At 46.6% G+C, this 15540-nt stretch overlaps 2 protein-coding genes across 3 annotated transcripts in view; both read right to left on the bottom strand.

Annotated features, from left to right (window-relative positions):
* Window positions 1-492: 492 nt before the first annotated feature.
* LOC310685956 (putative N-acetyltransferase camello) lies at window positions 493-4209 on the bottom strand. Its single transcript, XM_083459109.1, has 2 exons — window positions 4105-4209; window positions 493-2119 (listed from the first exon to the last, which is right to left on the bottom strand). Exon 2 carries the CDS (start codon window positions 2063-2065, stop codon window positions 1400-1402), a length of 666 nt encoding a protein of 221 aa, XP_083315235.1. The 5' UTR covers window positions 2066-2119; window positions 4105-4209; the 3' UTR covers window positions 493-1399.
* Window positions 4210-9086: 4877 nt separating this feature from the next.
* The window catches only part of CPXM1 (carboxypeptidase X, M14 family member 1), a 33876-nt gene continuing 27422 nt past the window's right edge, over window positions 9087-15540 (bottom strand). The window contains exons 12-15 of one of the 2 annotated variants that reach the window (XR_014515542.1): window positions 15015-15154; window positions 14758-14860; window positions 10128-11922; window positions 9087-9870 (exon numbers count right to left, since the gene is read on the bottom strand). Coding sequence is in view for 1 of the 2 variants with exons in the window: in XM_083458705.1 (XP_083314831.1) it covers window positions 11660-11922; window positions 14758-14860; window positions 15015-15154 (506 nt within the window). In the remaining variant the exon portion in view is untranslated. Of the gene's footprint in view, window positions 11923-14757; window positions 14861-15014; window positions 15155-15540 lie in introns of both variants that reach the window. The other variant, XM_083458705.1, reaches the window with a different exon arrangement.

Here is a 15540-nt window from a genome sequence, read left to right as displayed (position 1 = left end):
TCTCAAATGCCTTGGTACTCAAACAACTTGGAACCCAAACACTGCAAACCCAGAAGTGTTCCCGTTTGCAAACTTTTTTCAGAAGCCGAACGTGCTCCATTTTGAGTGTTACACTTCCGATCTGAGTGCACTTCCATTTTGTGTGTTACAGTAACCCTGACCCTAGTGTTTTTGCTATTTATTTTGCATTTTTGTTTTTGCCTGGAACCCGGTTTTTGTTGTGTGGAACCCAGTTCAGCTACTGATTGTGTGAGTGTAGTACATTATTTATTGTTTTCATTTTATGAATCAGTGGTCTTGTTAGATTGGTTTTGGAACGGACTTCTGGGACGGATTAAGTTTGAGAACAAAGGTACCACTGTATTGTGCTTTTACTGTTTTTTGTTAGAAGCCACCCAGAGTGGCTGGGGAAACCCAGTCAGATGGCCAGCATATAAATGATAAATTAATGCTATTATTGTTTTGGCAGAAAAACTTGCGAGAACATTCCCCTGTACAAATGTATTGGAGAGATTTATTCTTGGCCCTTGGTTTATAGAAACAGTAGTCATAATTTTGCGACCATAATGAGGGGAACGCAAAGAAGGAAAAGCATTATCTCCTCAGGTAGGATCACATCTCAAAGGACACACCAGAGACACAGATCTCTGCCAAAGACAACTGCTGGAGTTATTAAGCGAGTTCAAATGAATGTAGTTAAGAGGTTATGTTCCATCTGAAAACAGCAGCATTTGGGTTGCATTGAAGAGCACGAAGAATGAATTTCCTGCACATTTAATCGGACGCAGAGCTCAATGTGCTGCATGCCCTGAGGAAACAAACAGAAATCTTTGCATCAAGGTGATGTGATGGAAGGGCCTCTTAGGCCTGAGCCCATCCCAGAAGGCAAAAAAGAAAAGAACAAAGGCCCTTGGGACAGCAGCAATAGTCTCTCCTGGCACTTGGGCTGGTAGCTTGCCACTTGGGCCAGTACCAGTCCTCTCAAGGAACAAGGCAAAGAGCGGCTTCCGTGCAAGTTCAGAAGTGCTGAGATGAGGCCACCAGAGAAGCCCACTTTCTCCGGCAATGAAAACTCAGTCCTGTAAAGCCACACATCCCTTCCAAACCGGGACTCCCATTTTCTCACAAACACCTTGGAAGCAAAAAGGAAAGGATCCTTCTGGAAATATTACTAGTTACGGTTTCCTTCATTACTAGAATTCCTTGAAACTTGGCTGTCAAGTGCCCTCTGCAGCAAACTGGAAAAGTCCGAAAGGAGACACCCCTTTGCTCAGCACCAGAACAAACCACTTCCAATTCTCTTGGCACCACGTAATCAACAGCACCAAATGCCCAAGGGACAAATGGGATGAAAGACCAGACCCAGGCAGACACCATGACTACTCCCCGGTTTCCCTCCTCAGTCCACAGAGGGGATATCGTATCGATACTTGGAAACGGTGCAGTTGGCCAACCTGCCGTAGATGGTGGGCAGGACGTAGTGGTGATACATGCGGAAGCCGACGCCCTCGTACATGGCGCGGGCCTCATGCTGCACCATGAGTGTGTTCAGCACCACAGACTGGTAGCCATGCTCTCGGGCAAAGGAGATCACTGTCCTGCAGAGGGCCTTGGCAATGCCAAGGCCGCGATAGTCCTTCCGAACCGACATGCGCTTCAACATGAGCTCTCCCAGGTGTTCCTCAGAGGGCCTGGCACCCACAATGGCCACCACACGCTCATCTGCCTCGGCCACCCAGAAACAGGAGCCCTTGTCTCCCAGGTAAGCAGCCTTGATGTCCAGCAGGTCCTCCTGCAAGCAGTGGTCGATGTACATGGACCAGATGTAGCCTAGGAGTTGCCGGCCGATGGCCAGCAGCAGGGTGACGGCCAGGATGGGCAGCAGGAGCGATTTGGAGCTGGTCAGCAGCAAGCAGAAGGTGCAGGCCAGGAGCAGGATTAGCCAGGGCTGCTTCAGCATGTGCACGCACAGGGTGGGCACATATTCGCTCATCCCTGTGGCAAACAAGTCGCGCGCCGTCTCGTAGTCCTCGGGGCGGTACTCGCGGATGTGGTAACGGGCCATGGTGCACCGGCCAGAGATGGGCACCACTGGAGGAGGCAGGCTAGTGGGAGAACACTAGAATCAACAAACAGAAAGGAAAGGTTGTTACCACACAAGCAGACATATGAGAGAGAGATATGTGAGTGTTGGACAAGGACCTGGAAGAGAACAGCACTGGAATCCCTACGTGGCCACAAAGTTCACTGGGTGACCCTGGGAGCTGGTTGTTGCCTCTCAGCCTAACCTACCAAACAGTCAACAATCAGTCAACAATTTATTTGTATGCCTCCTTTCCAAAGTTCAAACCTTGCTCAAGGCTGCTTACAATATAAAATGTTAGTAAAGGTAAAGGGACCCCTGACCATTAGGTCCAGTCATGGCCGACTCTGGGGTTGCGGCGCTCATCTCGCCTTATTGGCCGAGGGAGCCGGCGTACAGCTTCCGGGTCATGTGGCAGCATGACTAAGCCGCTTCTGGCGAACCAGAGCAGCGCACGGAAATGCCGTTTACCTTCCCACTGGAGCGGTACCTATTTATCTACTTGCACTTTGAGGTGCTTTTGAACTACTAGGTTGGCAGGAGCAGGGACCGAGGAACGGGAGCTCACTCTGTCGTGGGGATTCAAACCGCCAACCTTCTGATCAGCAAGTACTAGGCTCTGTGGTTTAACCCACAGCGCCACCGGCATCCCTAATATAAAGCATCTAGATCAGGAGTTGTCAACCTGGTCCCTACCACGCACTTAAGGATTCTAGGTGGGCTGAAGGGGGTTCTACGGCACAAGCTGAATCCTCCTTCCATCGAGCGCTGGTGGGCGGTAAGGAAATTTTACCATCAAGTAAGATGCATTAGTGGCCGGTAGGTATAAAAAGGTTGACTACCCCTGATCTAGATAGATGAATGGTCTTAATTAAGAAGTACCTCAAGCAAGTGCCAGCATTAGGGTGTGGTCCTACTGCTGGTTTTTTGTTTTGTTTTGTTGGCACAATCATCATTAGGTTATCCATGTTAATCCTGCAGTTCCCATTTGGAATAGCAACAAATCACATGAAGCTTACAGGTGAAAGATGTGCTGATGGACACCAGCTTGGGATAGCTTTAGACGAGGACTGGACAAACTGAGGGAGCGCATAACCCCAACACTTTTTGCATTTTTTACTTTAGTCAGCTTGCTTTTAATAAATTCGCATACCACCCTTTACCCTTACCTCTCAGGGCAGTTCGCAACATAAAAACCCATTTTTTAAAAACACACACACCACAAAACACAAGAGCAAGAACAAAAAACCCCCAATAATCCCCACTTCCCCTCCCACAAACACATTTAAAAGCAGAGCTGCCTTTGTTTTTTTGTGTTGTCCATTTTTTAAAATAAAAAACCTAGTTTTAATATACCCATGCATTGGCTTGCTTAAAATACTGCAAGTCATGCACTAGGCGTGGCTAATAACTATAATGCAATAACAAACAAATAAAATAGAAATAGTGATAGTAATAATAATATTATATAATGCGATTTTGGTTTTAAACGCAGCGTAAGGTAGTCTCTGTGGGAATATATTGTATTTAATTATGGGGTATCAGAGTTTTTAGGGGGCTAACCAGGCTGGGATAGCTGGCTTGTTGGTTTCTGAATGCCTGGTGTAGATTTTTTTCAGTTTCGTTGTTCTGTATGGGACAATGACAGTAAAGATTATCGTATTGTATAATAATAATAATAATAATAATAATAATAATAATAATAATAATAATGGCAGCAGCCAGGAAGGCTATGCTGTGTTTCCACTTTTGGAGTCGACGAAACTCCTCTGGGAATGGGAAGAGGGGGCAGCGCTGCTGTTGCTGCTGCTCTCAGTCCCTGCCTTTTTTGGGGGGGGCTCCCCATTATTTTGGGGGTCCACCTGGCCGGCCACTGCATGGGCAGCGCTGGCTTCGCTGCCTGAGGGGCTCCCTCCGCCCTGACCCCCCAGGTGGCCTCCCTCGCCCACCCCAGAGGGCGACGGGCCTCCCCCCACCCCACCCCCGTCGCCATGGCAACCCCCGCGGCCCCGCCGCCTCACCTTCTCCCCCGGCAGCGACGCCCCACGCCACCCTGCGCCTGGCGATGACGTCGCTTTCGGAGACGGGCCTCCCCGCACCACGTGACCTTAGGGGGCGGGAAAAAATACACGGCCACAGAACGGCGCCGGGAGACGGAGGCTTATAAAGGAGGGGAAGGGGAGGAGCCTCGTCTCTCCCAGCGGTGGGCGGGCTCTCCCGACTCCGCCGCCAATCAGCGCGCAATTGTGGGGGGGGGAAGGAAGGGCCCGGCCCTCTCTATGGTGGGAACCATAGAGTTTAAGAGACCTACTGTATTACTGTATATATCTTTATATATGAAGTGTGCATATCTCTATCTATGTAGATATGAACTATAAATGTATCTGGAAGTATACATACAAATATCTATGAGGATTTTTAAATGTATATATAATATATGTATATTGTGTATATTGTGTGTTTATGAATATATATATATATATATATATATATATATATATATATATATATGAAATATATTGTTGTTGTTTAGTCTTTTAGTCGTATCCAACTCTTCGTGACCCCAAGGACCAGAGCACGCCAGAGCATGAAATATCTGGTCCCCTCCATGGACCAGAGCATGAAATATAAATGCAGATATAGATTTGTCTGAAATGAGCTATAAATCTATATAGAAATATATATATATATATATATGTAATGTGTATATGTGTGTGTATATGTGATATAAATAACTTTGAAATATATAGATTCAGATATATAGTTCGTGTGTGTGTGTGTGTGTGTGTATATATATATATATATTTGCTTTCGTAGATTTTCACGGGTACAGGAATGCAGGTTTTGGTGTCTTCGGGTGTCTTCCCGTGTAAGAGTTGGGGTGTCTAGGCGACGTTTCGACGAGGTCTCACTCGTCATCTTCAGGCTGGTGCTTTCGGCTTCTTGTTACTGGAACAGAGCAGGATCTCAGTGTTTGAGTTCCTATAAATACTGTTGAGGGGGTGTGGTGTATAGCCTCCAACGTTCTGGGCAGATAGGAAGTTCCCAGGGTGTGCCTTTTCTTCTTTTGTTCCTTAATTACTTGAGGGATATCTTGAGTGATTTCTTGAGTGATATTCTGAGTACCACTTAGGAGGGTCATTAGGTGTGGATTAGTTGCTAAAGCTTTCGTGTCTTGACCTCTTGAGCTTGTGAAGAGTTTTTCTGAGAAGATGGTTGTGCTGCACTTAGTTGTGCTCTGGCTTGGCTTCGTGTATAGGGGCGAGCTGTGGTTTTGTGCCCTGTGTCAGCCAGATCTGTGTAGGGATTGCAGGGGGGTGCAGCATCCCCCAAAAACCAAGACACAGAAGAAAACAATGGCATGGCCCTCCTTCCTTATATCAAGGGCACTACAGATAAAATTAGCAAAATCCTCCATAAACACAATATCAAAACAGCCTTTTGCACCAACCAAAAAATAGCCAATATCCTCAGAAACCCCAAAGATAAAATCCAGTTGGAAAACCAAGGGGTCTATGAAATACCCTGCAAAGTCTGCCCAGCCACGTACATTGGACAAACAAACAGACGAATAAATGCACGTATCGCAGAACACAAGAATGCCGTCAAAAAAGAAGAAAAAGCTTCCTCTCTTTTCCAACACATGAAAGAAACAGGACACGAAATTAATTTTGCAGATTCCAAATTGCTCTTTAACATGGAACATCACCACAAGAGAATAATCATGGAAGCCATCGAGATAGAGAAACACCCTCACAACATGAACAAGCGTGACGACACGTCCCGCCTGCCAGACATCTGGAAATTAGCCCTCCCCACAAAAACCGACACCAGAACCAGAGGCACACAGAACGCCATCTCCAATCAACCACACCAGACCCAAACCCAGACCCTCTCCACAGATAAATTACAGACACCATCCAGTAGCCAAACCATAGTGGCACCTCCGGATGCTGCACCCCCCTGCAATCCCTACACAGATCTGGCTGACACAGGGCACAAAACCACAGCTCGCCCCTATACACGAAGCCAAGCCAGAGCACAACTAAGTGCAGCACAACCATCTTCTCAGAAAAACTCTTCACAAGCTCAAGAGGTCAAGACACGAAAGCTTTAGCAACTAATCCACACCTAATGACCCTCCTAAGTGGTACTCAGAATATCACTCAAGAAATCACTCAAGATATCCCTCAAGTAATTAAGGAACAAAAGAAGAAAAGGCACACCCTGGGAACTTCCTATCTGCCCAGAACGTTGGAGGCTATACACCACACCCCCTCAACAGTATTTATAGGAACTCAAACACTGAGATCCTGCTCTGTTCCAGTAACAAGAAGCCGAAAGCACCAGCCTGAAGATGACGAGTGAGACCTCGTCGAAACGTCGCCTAGACACCCCAACTCTTACACGGGAAGACACCCGAAGACACCAAAACCTGCATATATATATATATATATATATATATACATACATACACACAATATATGTTTGTGTGTGTGTATAAATATATATATATTGTTACCGGAAAAATCTGAGGGCTCCCTTGGACAAAAAGTAAAGACACCAACCAGAGTAAATTGAAGCAAATCAGCAGCCTGTAGGCTTGGTCTTTATTGAAGAAAGACTGTCGCGACAGGGTGCTCCCCTCACTTGCAGGTGAGAGGAAAGACCCAGAAAGATGGTGTGCAAGACCTTATAAAAACTTTTGAAATTCCCATCCTCTAGGACAAGCCCACCTCCAGAAACATCATGCATACATTATAGAAAGGAGGGGTTGACATCATGCATACATTACAGAAAGGAGGGGTTGAGGGAGGAGTTGTGGTGGTAACCTGAGTGTCCTGTCACCTGGCTGGTTCCTCCTTTCCCCCTGCCCATGAGTCACTTCCAGGAGACAAAGGGGAGTTTGCAGTTTCCTGCCCCCAGAGGGAAGATCTGATTATTGTCCTTTGTTTCAGTCCATGCTGAATCCACTACCATATGCAAGTTCTTTGTGATCCTGATTGTCTTCTGTCTGGGATTATCAGGGTTGACATAGCAACTGGGCAGGGCTCCTGTGGATGTGCTGGGATGGTGAAGGGATTATGGCTGACCAGAACCAAGCCACCCCCCCTTTGATAGTCCTTGTCACATGGAGTAAAATAAAATGGAACAGTGCAAATCCGATGTATGGTTGATTTTTCTATGAATTTATAACAGGAATGTGGCATATGTAGTGTGTGAGTGTGAGTGTGTGTGAAGTTTGTACAAACAGAATGATTGGGGTGGGGGGGGGGTTCCTGCTACAATATATATAAAATACAGGATTGAAAGCAAGCTGAACATGCAGCACATATCTCTCTCTCTCTCTCTGTGTGTGAATGAAGTGTGTTTGTGTGCACACAAAATCTATTTAAGTGCCTTGGCAGGAAAGCCATGACTCCAGAGTAGACCTATAGAACCTAGTGGACTTTGAGCCGCAGCTGAAGGGGAACAGTTAGGGTTCCCCCCAAAAAACCCTAACAACTGTTTGTGAATTCCCCCCCAGCCAGGCCTCGCCTTAAGCATTTTAAAACTGCATTTTCCTCTAAGACAAAAAGCATTAGCTAAGCATTCCGCCAATTGCTGTAACTAAAAAAGATTGCAACAAGGTAGAGAACAGAGCCCATTGCCTTCTCAGGCCTTTCTCAGACCCTTTGGCCTTGCTAAGAACCACATTGCAACTTGCTTTCTGTCCGGGAACCATGCCAAAGCACAAGAATGAAACAACTGGAACACACTGAAACCCTCTCACCCCCTTTCTGGGAAGGGTCCAAAAATGGTCCCAAGACAGGAGCTTTCTGTTTATGCTCAGAGGAACTCATGGGTAGGACTCTTGAAGAAGGGGGAGGGAACTGGAAGGGGATATAAAAACTATGTGCAATGGCTGTGAACTTCGTGCTTGTTTTGTGACTTATCACACTTGCTCCTCTGCCCACCCGGGTCAAAACTCTTTCTCTGGATTTAACTCCTTGGTGTCGTTTGGCTCCTTTTGTCTCTGCTCAGGTGCAACATTTTTCCTACCCATGGTTTAAAGGGCCTAGAAAGGCTACACAGCCATGGTGAGCTCGGTGTCCCATTCGTCTCAACATTCATCTGCTCCAAGAAGGAGGAAGGTTTTACTCAGGTGTTGATTTAGCAGGGCATATAGTGGGATGAAGAGCTCCCTCTTTCGCCTCCCTCAGCTCCCTCACCTGTCACCCTTAAATCCTTTCTTGTAAGGCCAAAACACCATCTTCTTCAAGCCCTACCTTAAGGGCAGCCCTGGGCACCTTTACCTGAACTTGGCAGATTTACATCTGAGTAGACCAGCGCAGGAGGAGACTGCACGGCCATGGTATAAACTATTATTTGTATCGCTGCTCTTTGAAATATCCGGTCATTTCTGTAGTCCCCCCTCTCCCCATTCAAAGTGCTCTTAGAAGTCCTTGTTGTTTTTTAAAATGTATTTTTCTTAAAGATTTTATTGGTTTACAAAACTACTGTATGTGCAATGTCTCTCTCTTATTTTTCCCCCCTCCAAGAAATATTTTTTACAGGTCAGTTTCATTTGTTGAGACATTAGGAAGTTTTTATGTCCGTTACTTAAGTTGCTTTTATTCTGCTTTTAAAAAGAAAAAGAAAAAGAAAAAGAGGGGGAAAGCCAAATGTTGAGAAGACCAACTGCGGAAAAAAATGACAGCTTGGAGAAAGGATTGCAGTTTGGAGAAGACTTAAGCAGCAGGAATCCCCAGAGGCTCTTTCTTGTGTTGGGCATCACATTTCCCCCAGTTTTGCTTGTTGTAAGGATCCCTAGCCTGAGTCTCTTGCATGTGTGAATATCCCCCATCCTTGGTTTGTGTGTGCATTGGGGTTATTCTTGTATTCACTTATGCAAACAAAAGATCCTGCACTGCGTGTCTCAGGCCTGATCAATCAACTTTGGCAGACGCAGCAACGCTGTTGTTTAAAGAGAAAGTAAGCAGAGAAGCAACACGAGGCAGGCTTTGGAAGGTTAAATAGCAAAAGGTTTATTTGGTAACGCTCTGTCGGAATGCCACTTGACTCGCAAGGGCATGTCAATGCCAGCATTTTCGTTTTAAACAGTTCTCTCAAAGTGAGGCTCCACTTTCCCAAATGCCCCTGCGAGGCAAGGACAACCACCCACCCACCCACCAGCCTGGGGAAACCAAGGCTATGGACCACAGCATGTTCTGGTCAGGGCCTGCCTGTCAGAGCCAGCTTCACATGCCATTGGTTTGCCTGGGTGTTGAGGAAATACCCATCCATCTGCAGCCCTTGTATGCAAGAAAATGATTCGGGTGATAGAGAAAATTCTCAGGGAGAAATATCCATTGTTCAAGGCACAACCTGCCCGCATCCCTCACTTCCCTCACTTTGTCTATGGGGGCCGCCATTTTCAAGGGTTGCCCAACTGAGTTGCTGAGCAGAGATAAGTTGGAAGGCTCGGTGGTCTCTGTTTCGAAACAGAGAATGATAGAATTGTAGAGTTGGAAGGGACCATTAGAGTCATCTAGTCCAACCCCCTGAAATGGGGGTCGAACATGAGTCTCGAACCCATGACCTGAGATTAAGGGTCTCATGCTCTACCAACTGGGCTTTGAAGACACTCAAACTCGGGATGCAAGGGAGAAACATGGTAAGAGGAAAGCATGCTTGGCAAATCCACACCGTGATCAACTCCCGCCCGGAAACTTACATCCCCACTGTGGAAGGATGTGTGGATCCAGAATTGGCCTCCACAGTCACTTACAGACTCATTGTTAAAACTGTGTTTATGGAAGACAAGAAGAAGAAGAAGAGTTTGGATTTGATATCCCGCTTTATCACTACCCTAGGGAGTCTCAAAGCGGCTAACAATCTCCTTTTCCTTTCCTCCCCCACAACAAACACTCTGTGAGGTGAGTGAGGCTGAGAGACTTCAGAGAAGTGTGACTAGCCCAAGGTCACCCAGCAGCTGCATGTGGAGGAGCGGGGAATGGAACCCAGTTCACCAGATTACGAGTCCACCGCTCTTACCCACTACACCACACTGGCTCTCTTACTCGGCTACGAGTGATCGCCAAAGAAGAAGAAGAAATTTTGGGGCTGGCGGTTCTTCAGTCTTGATTACCTATGTCAGCTTTCCCCAACTTAGTGCCCTCCATACTCCAGCTCCCATCTTCTTCCCAAAGTTCAGGGATGGTGGGAGTTGCAACCCAAAACATCTGGAAGGCAACAAGGTTGAGGAAGGCTCTTCTTGAAGGGAAGCCAGCACTGTTTGTGTGAATCTGGTCCTTAGAATGAAGACAACACCCTCAGCAGCAAGGCACCCACTGAACTCAGAAGCTAGGAGCCCAGGTAACAACATTAATTTATTGTGGCGCTGGGCTGTCAAGAAACCATTTCGTTAGCACCAGTGTGGTGAACCTTTGGAGCTCCAGACATTGATGAACCACAACTCCCATCAGCCCCAGGAAGCAGAGCCAATGACCAGGGATGATGGGAGTTGTAGTGCAGTAACATGAGGAGGTTCCCCATTCCTGAGTTCAGGGAGGTTCTTGATGGACTCCATCATTTTATTAAAGGGTGTCCTTGTGGGGTTTTCTCTTGCTTGCTGTTTTTGGATCCCTTGACTAGCTTGTCAGTCCTTGAGAGTGTTCCTGCCCTTTTAAGAGTTCTATGGAAGGAAGTTTTCTTTCCTGGGATAGGTGAGGCTTTACCCAGAAGAATGCTGAAGTCATGGAAGAAGCCACAGCTAATGGCCTGGCTTCCTCCATGTCCATCATAAAGGGACAGCGGCTCTCTAAAGTTCTGGCCCTATTGATGGGATTTATCCCCACCCCTATGTTCAGCTTTCCTTCAACTGACACCAACTCCTGACAAATCACGGAAAATCCACATGCAGTTTAGTCCTTCGGTAACTCAATTCATACACTAAATATTGGCTGATAATCCAGAGGAAGGAAAAACGGACTTGCTTGCCCCTGGGCTGATGGCATTGCTTTGAACCGGGATTTCATGTGACTTCAGGACTCAGCCAGAACCATTTTTTTCAGTGTCAGGGTTTGATCCTGGGACATGTGAAGGAATGAGGAATGAGTGTTTCTTTGTGCATGAGCAGAGTGCTGAATGGCTGCAACCAGCCTCTGCACATCTCAGCTTAAAGGGAACGGCTTCCGGGAGAGGCATGTACAGGTGCGCTTAAACCAAAAGAGGTTGCTTTAGAAATTCAGCACCATTTCTGACATGTTCATAATAAGTAGAACTTAAAAATATACAGATCTTGATGAGTGCCAAGATGGCAAACATTGTGCCGAAACAATGATGACGACGATAATATTGTCACAATTGCTTGAGGGGCTGGGAACAAATTCTGGAGCTGATTTATATCTAATTTCCCCAAAGGCCAGAAATCACAAGATAGTTTGAAGGCCAACGGCACGGAGGTCTGTGTCTAGAAACTCAAAACCTTCGGGCTTAAGAAAGAATCCACTAAGATCAGATGAAGAAGGCAATGGGAGTCTGAGAAGCAGCTTTCCGTCCAGGAAGAGGTTGGAGACAGTCAAAGGGTCCCCTTCACTGAGCCCGTTTCTGGGACCGCAGTTTGTGCAGCCGCAGCTGGCGAAGGCGCAAGGCGAGATCCTTGGGGACCTTGCCCCCTTTAGCCAGGATCTCTCTCAGCCGTTGCTTGGGTGTCTTTGTCAGGCGGAATTCACACAGGGTGGGGTTGTCCTCGTAAGAGACGCGGCAACTCCGGGTGACGGAATGGTAGCCCTCGGCAGCAGCAGTGACCTCGTACTCACCAGGGTTTAGCAGGCGCCAGTAGTCCCCGTCAAAAGCTAATGGGGCGAGAAGAAAAGGGGAGTTAAGGGAAGCATTGAGCTTCAGGTGGATAAGGCGGTGGTTCCCAATTTTTTTGGACAACCCCCATCCCCTTCCATAAACTCATCCCCTGTGGGGTGTAGCATCACTGAAGCAGTCAAATATAACATTCCCTGCTTGCCCAGAGTGGACACACAGGGGAATGTTGCTCCAGCCAGAAGGACTTCCTGCCACACCTGGTCTGGAGCATCCTCCCTCTGTGTGTGACCGCATAGATTGGCGTGACCCTGGAAGGCCCTATAAAAGGGCCAGTCATGCAGCCATCTTCCTCTTGACTCTCTTGATCCCATCTCTTCTTGATGCCTTTTGCTGTCTGCTGGCTCTCAGCCAAGAGCACACAGAGGATGAACCCACGCTTTTCTCTGTAACTGTAGCTACAAGGTAAAGCCTGCCTTCAGGACCATACTGTGAACTGAATGTAAATAAACCTTATCATTACTCTTAAAAGAAGACTGTTGTGTCATTATTGTTTTTAAGATTGAACTAAAGGGGACGCGGGTGGCGCTGTGGGTTAAACCACAGAGCCTAGGACTTGCCGATCAGAAGGTCAGCGGTTCGAATCCCCGCAATGGGGTGAGCTCCCGTTGCTCGGTCCCTGCTCCTGCCAACCTAGCAGTTCGAAAGCACGCCAGTGCAGGTAGATAAATAGGTACCGCTCTGGCGGGAAGGTAAACGGCGTTTCCGTGCACTGCTCTGGTTCGCCAGAAGTGGCTAAGTCATGCTGGCCACATGACCCAGAAGCTGTACACCAGCTCCCTCGGCCAGTAAAGCGAGATGAGTGCCACAACCCCAGAGTCGGCCACGACTGGACCTAATGGTCAGTGGTCCATTTACCTTTAAAGGGGATTGACCAGAAACAAGCCAATCTGGACAAACCAAACTGGATTGCTTAACTCAAATGATTCTCATGAATCCTTCAACTAGCTTCCAGCAATGTGCAAAGGCATCTGCCCTGCTACAAGCTCTCTACTGTGAGTGAGGAAGGATGGTATTTAATCAATATATCTTCTCCTACTATCCTCAACATTTCCTCACTGGCCCAGGCATGACCAGAGTCCATTTCAGGGGCCTAATCTGGTCGGTTTTATCTTGCCCCTGTGGCAATTTATTTCCTGTAGTAAAATCCTAAAAAAGCCCTCAACAGCTTCAATCCTAAAAAAAAGCTCAACAAAAAAAGCTTTGGTTGGCCCTTCACTTCATCAAATCTGGCCCTCTTTGAAAAAAGTTTGGACACCACTGCATGAGAAGCATTATCCAGAATAGCAGTTTGCACGACCCACTAAAGAAGATAATAGCACAATAAAATTCAAAAGAGTAACAATTAATTGCACATTTCTGCAAAAGCCATTTAATACTATTTCATTTGACTGCTTGGAACACCCTAAGGGAGTCCACCTCTCAAACCTTGATATGCAACTAGAGCTGGAAGGAACATAGGAAGCCAACTCATCATTGAATTTTAGAGCTGGAAGCTGAACCCCCTGAACCAGACCTTTGCTCCATTCAGCTCAGTACAGTCTGCACTGACTGGCAGCAGCTCTCCAAGGTTTCAGGCCAAGGACATTTCCTGCCCTAGTTGGAGATGCTGTTGAGGACTGAACCTTCAGAATGCCAAGTAGGTGCTCTACCACAGCTACAGCCCTTCACCAAGGGATCCATCAGATTTGGTCCTCTCATTTTCTCATCCCTCCCCCTGCCCCCCATTTTAGATTCTGTTCTCCACATTTCTGCAGCGATTTGCAAATTTTTTAAATTGTGGAAATTTTTGCGCATTTCAATGCAAATTTCTCCCAATAAGAGCATTTGAGAGCCAGTGTGTTTCAGTGGTTAAGAGCGGTAGTCTCGTAATCTGGGGAACCGGGTTCGATTCCCCGCTCCTCCACATGCAGCTGCTGGGTGACCTTGGGCGAGTCACACTTCTTTGAAGTCTCTCAGCCCCACTCACCTCACAGAGGGTTTGTTGTGGGGGAGGAAGGGAAAGGAGAATGTGAGCCGCTTTGAGACTCCTTAAAGGGAGTGAAAGGCGGGGTATCAAATCCAAACTCTTCTTCTTCTTCTACGCAGTTTTGACTAACGTGCACCTTTTTGAAAGCAGTTTCTCGTAATGTTGTACATTTTTGTATGCTCATTTCACTAATGTACTCATTTTTTTGCACACTTTCTCCTGCCACTTGCATTTATGTAAGCATCCATTGGTTGGAGAGGTTGCATGGCACATTTTGGCTAAGTGTGGGTTTCAAAGGATGTTTTACTATACGATATGATATCTTTATTGTCATTGTCCCATACAGAACAATGAAATTGAAAAACCTACATAAGACATTCAAAACCCCCTAAAAACTCTGAAACCCCATTTTAAAATACAATATACTCCCACAGAGACTCCTTATACTGCGTTTAAAACCAGAATTGCATTTGGATAGAAACTGTTTCTCAGACGGCTAGTCCTGGTCTTTATAACCCTGGACCTTCTTCCAGAAGGCAGAAGCTGAAAGAGATCATTTCCGGGGTGCGCACTATTGGGTGCACTCTGTAGCTTTCTTATGGCACCTGGAAGCATAGATTTGATCCAAGGTGGGAAGAGTGCACCCAATTATTCTCTACAATCCTGGACAGCATTGTTTTTCCCCTGGCCGTGCAGCTCCCAAACCACACACACAGACCATAAGTTAATACACTCTCCACAGTACAATGGTAAAATGCCATCAACAGGTCCTTTGAGAGATTGTTTTTCCTCGTGATGTTTCATAGAGTGAGATTTGGGTGGATCTGCCTTCAGATGTGAACTGTACCTGTCCGAATATCATGGTTGATGCCATCCACCGAAATGATGGCGTCCGCGATGCCCTGCTCCGTGTCTTTGTCTCGGACGATGCCTTTGATGCCCCTTCGGGTCTGTAACGAGAAGCCTGGTTAGCACCACATCTACTGAAAGGACCTGGCCTTTGAGACTGAGCAACCCATGTGCCCGGCGGCAAAGCGCAAAGAAATAAATCAATGGGGCACCACCTGGTCCTACCTTCCCCCATGGCAGACACCTTCTTCTTACCTGCTCCATGTAGACCAGCAAGGACTCCTTGTTGTTCTCCCATTCCCGGGGCAGCTCCGACTCGTGTGGGAACTTGTCACAGGACAATTCGATGGTGATCTCAAAACAGTTGGTGTGAAGGTAACTGAAGTCGTTCATACCTGCAGGTGGAAAGATGCAAGGCCAGAGGGCTTTTTTAATTTTTATTTTACTAACATATAAAACACATACATATACATTTAAACAACACACATACACAACACACTACCTTATTTTCATAACATAAAATATACCTACATTACTCTATATAATACCTACCTATAACTGTACATCTCAACATACCTACACACCTACCCTTCACGGAAACCCACCAAGTGACTTGGCTTCCAGCCGTTCTTGTTACGCTACTTTATTTTTCCAACTAGCTTAAACAAATTTCATTATTTCTTTAATCTCTTCTTCTATCTTGACTTTACTCTCCTTTCAAAGTGTTGGTGCTGACATTTAAAGCCCTAAACGGCCTCGGTCCAGTATACCTGAAGGAGTG

The sequence above is a fragment of the Podarcis liolepis genome (assembly GCF_965112155.1).
Source record: "Podarcis liolepis genome assembly, chromosome: 9".
Lineage (NCBI taxonomy): Eukaryota > Metazoa > Chordata > Lepidosauria > Squamata > Lacertidae > Podarcis > Podarcis liolepis.
This window is presented reverse-complemented; position numbering and strand designations above follow the sequence as displayed.

What these genes read in the sequence shown, in the direction of transcription:
- LOC310685956 (XM_083459109.1), bottom strand. Translation starts at nt 2,065, where the DNA reads ATGGCCCGTTACCACATCCGCGAGTACCGCCCCGAGGACTACGAGACG.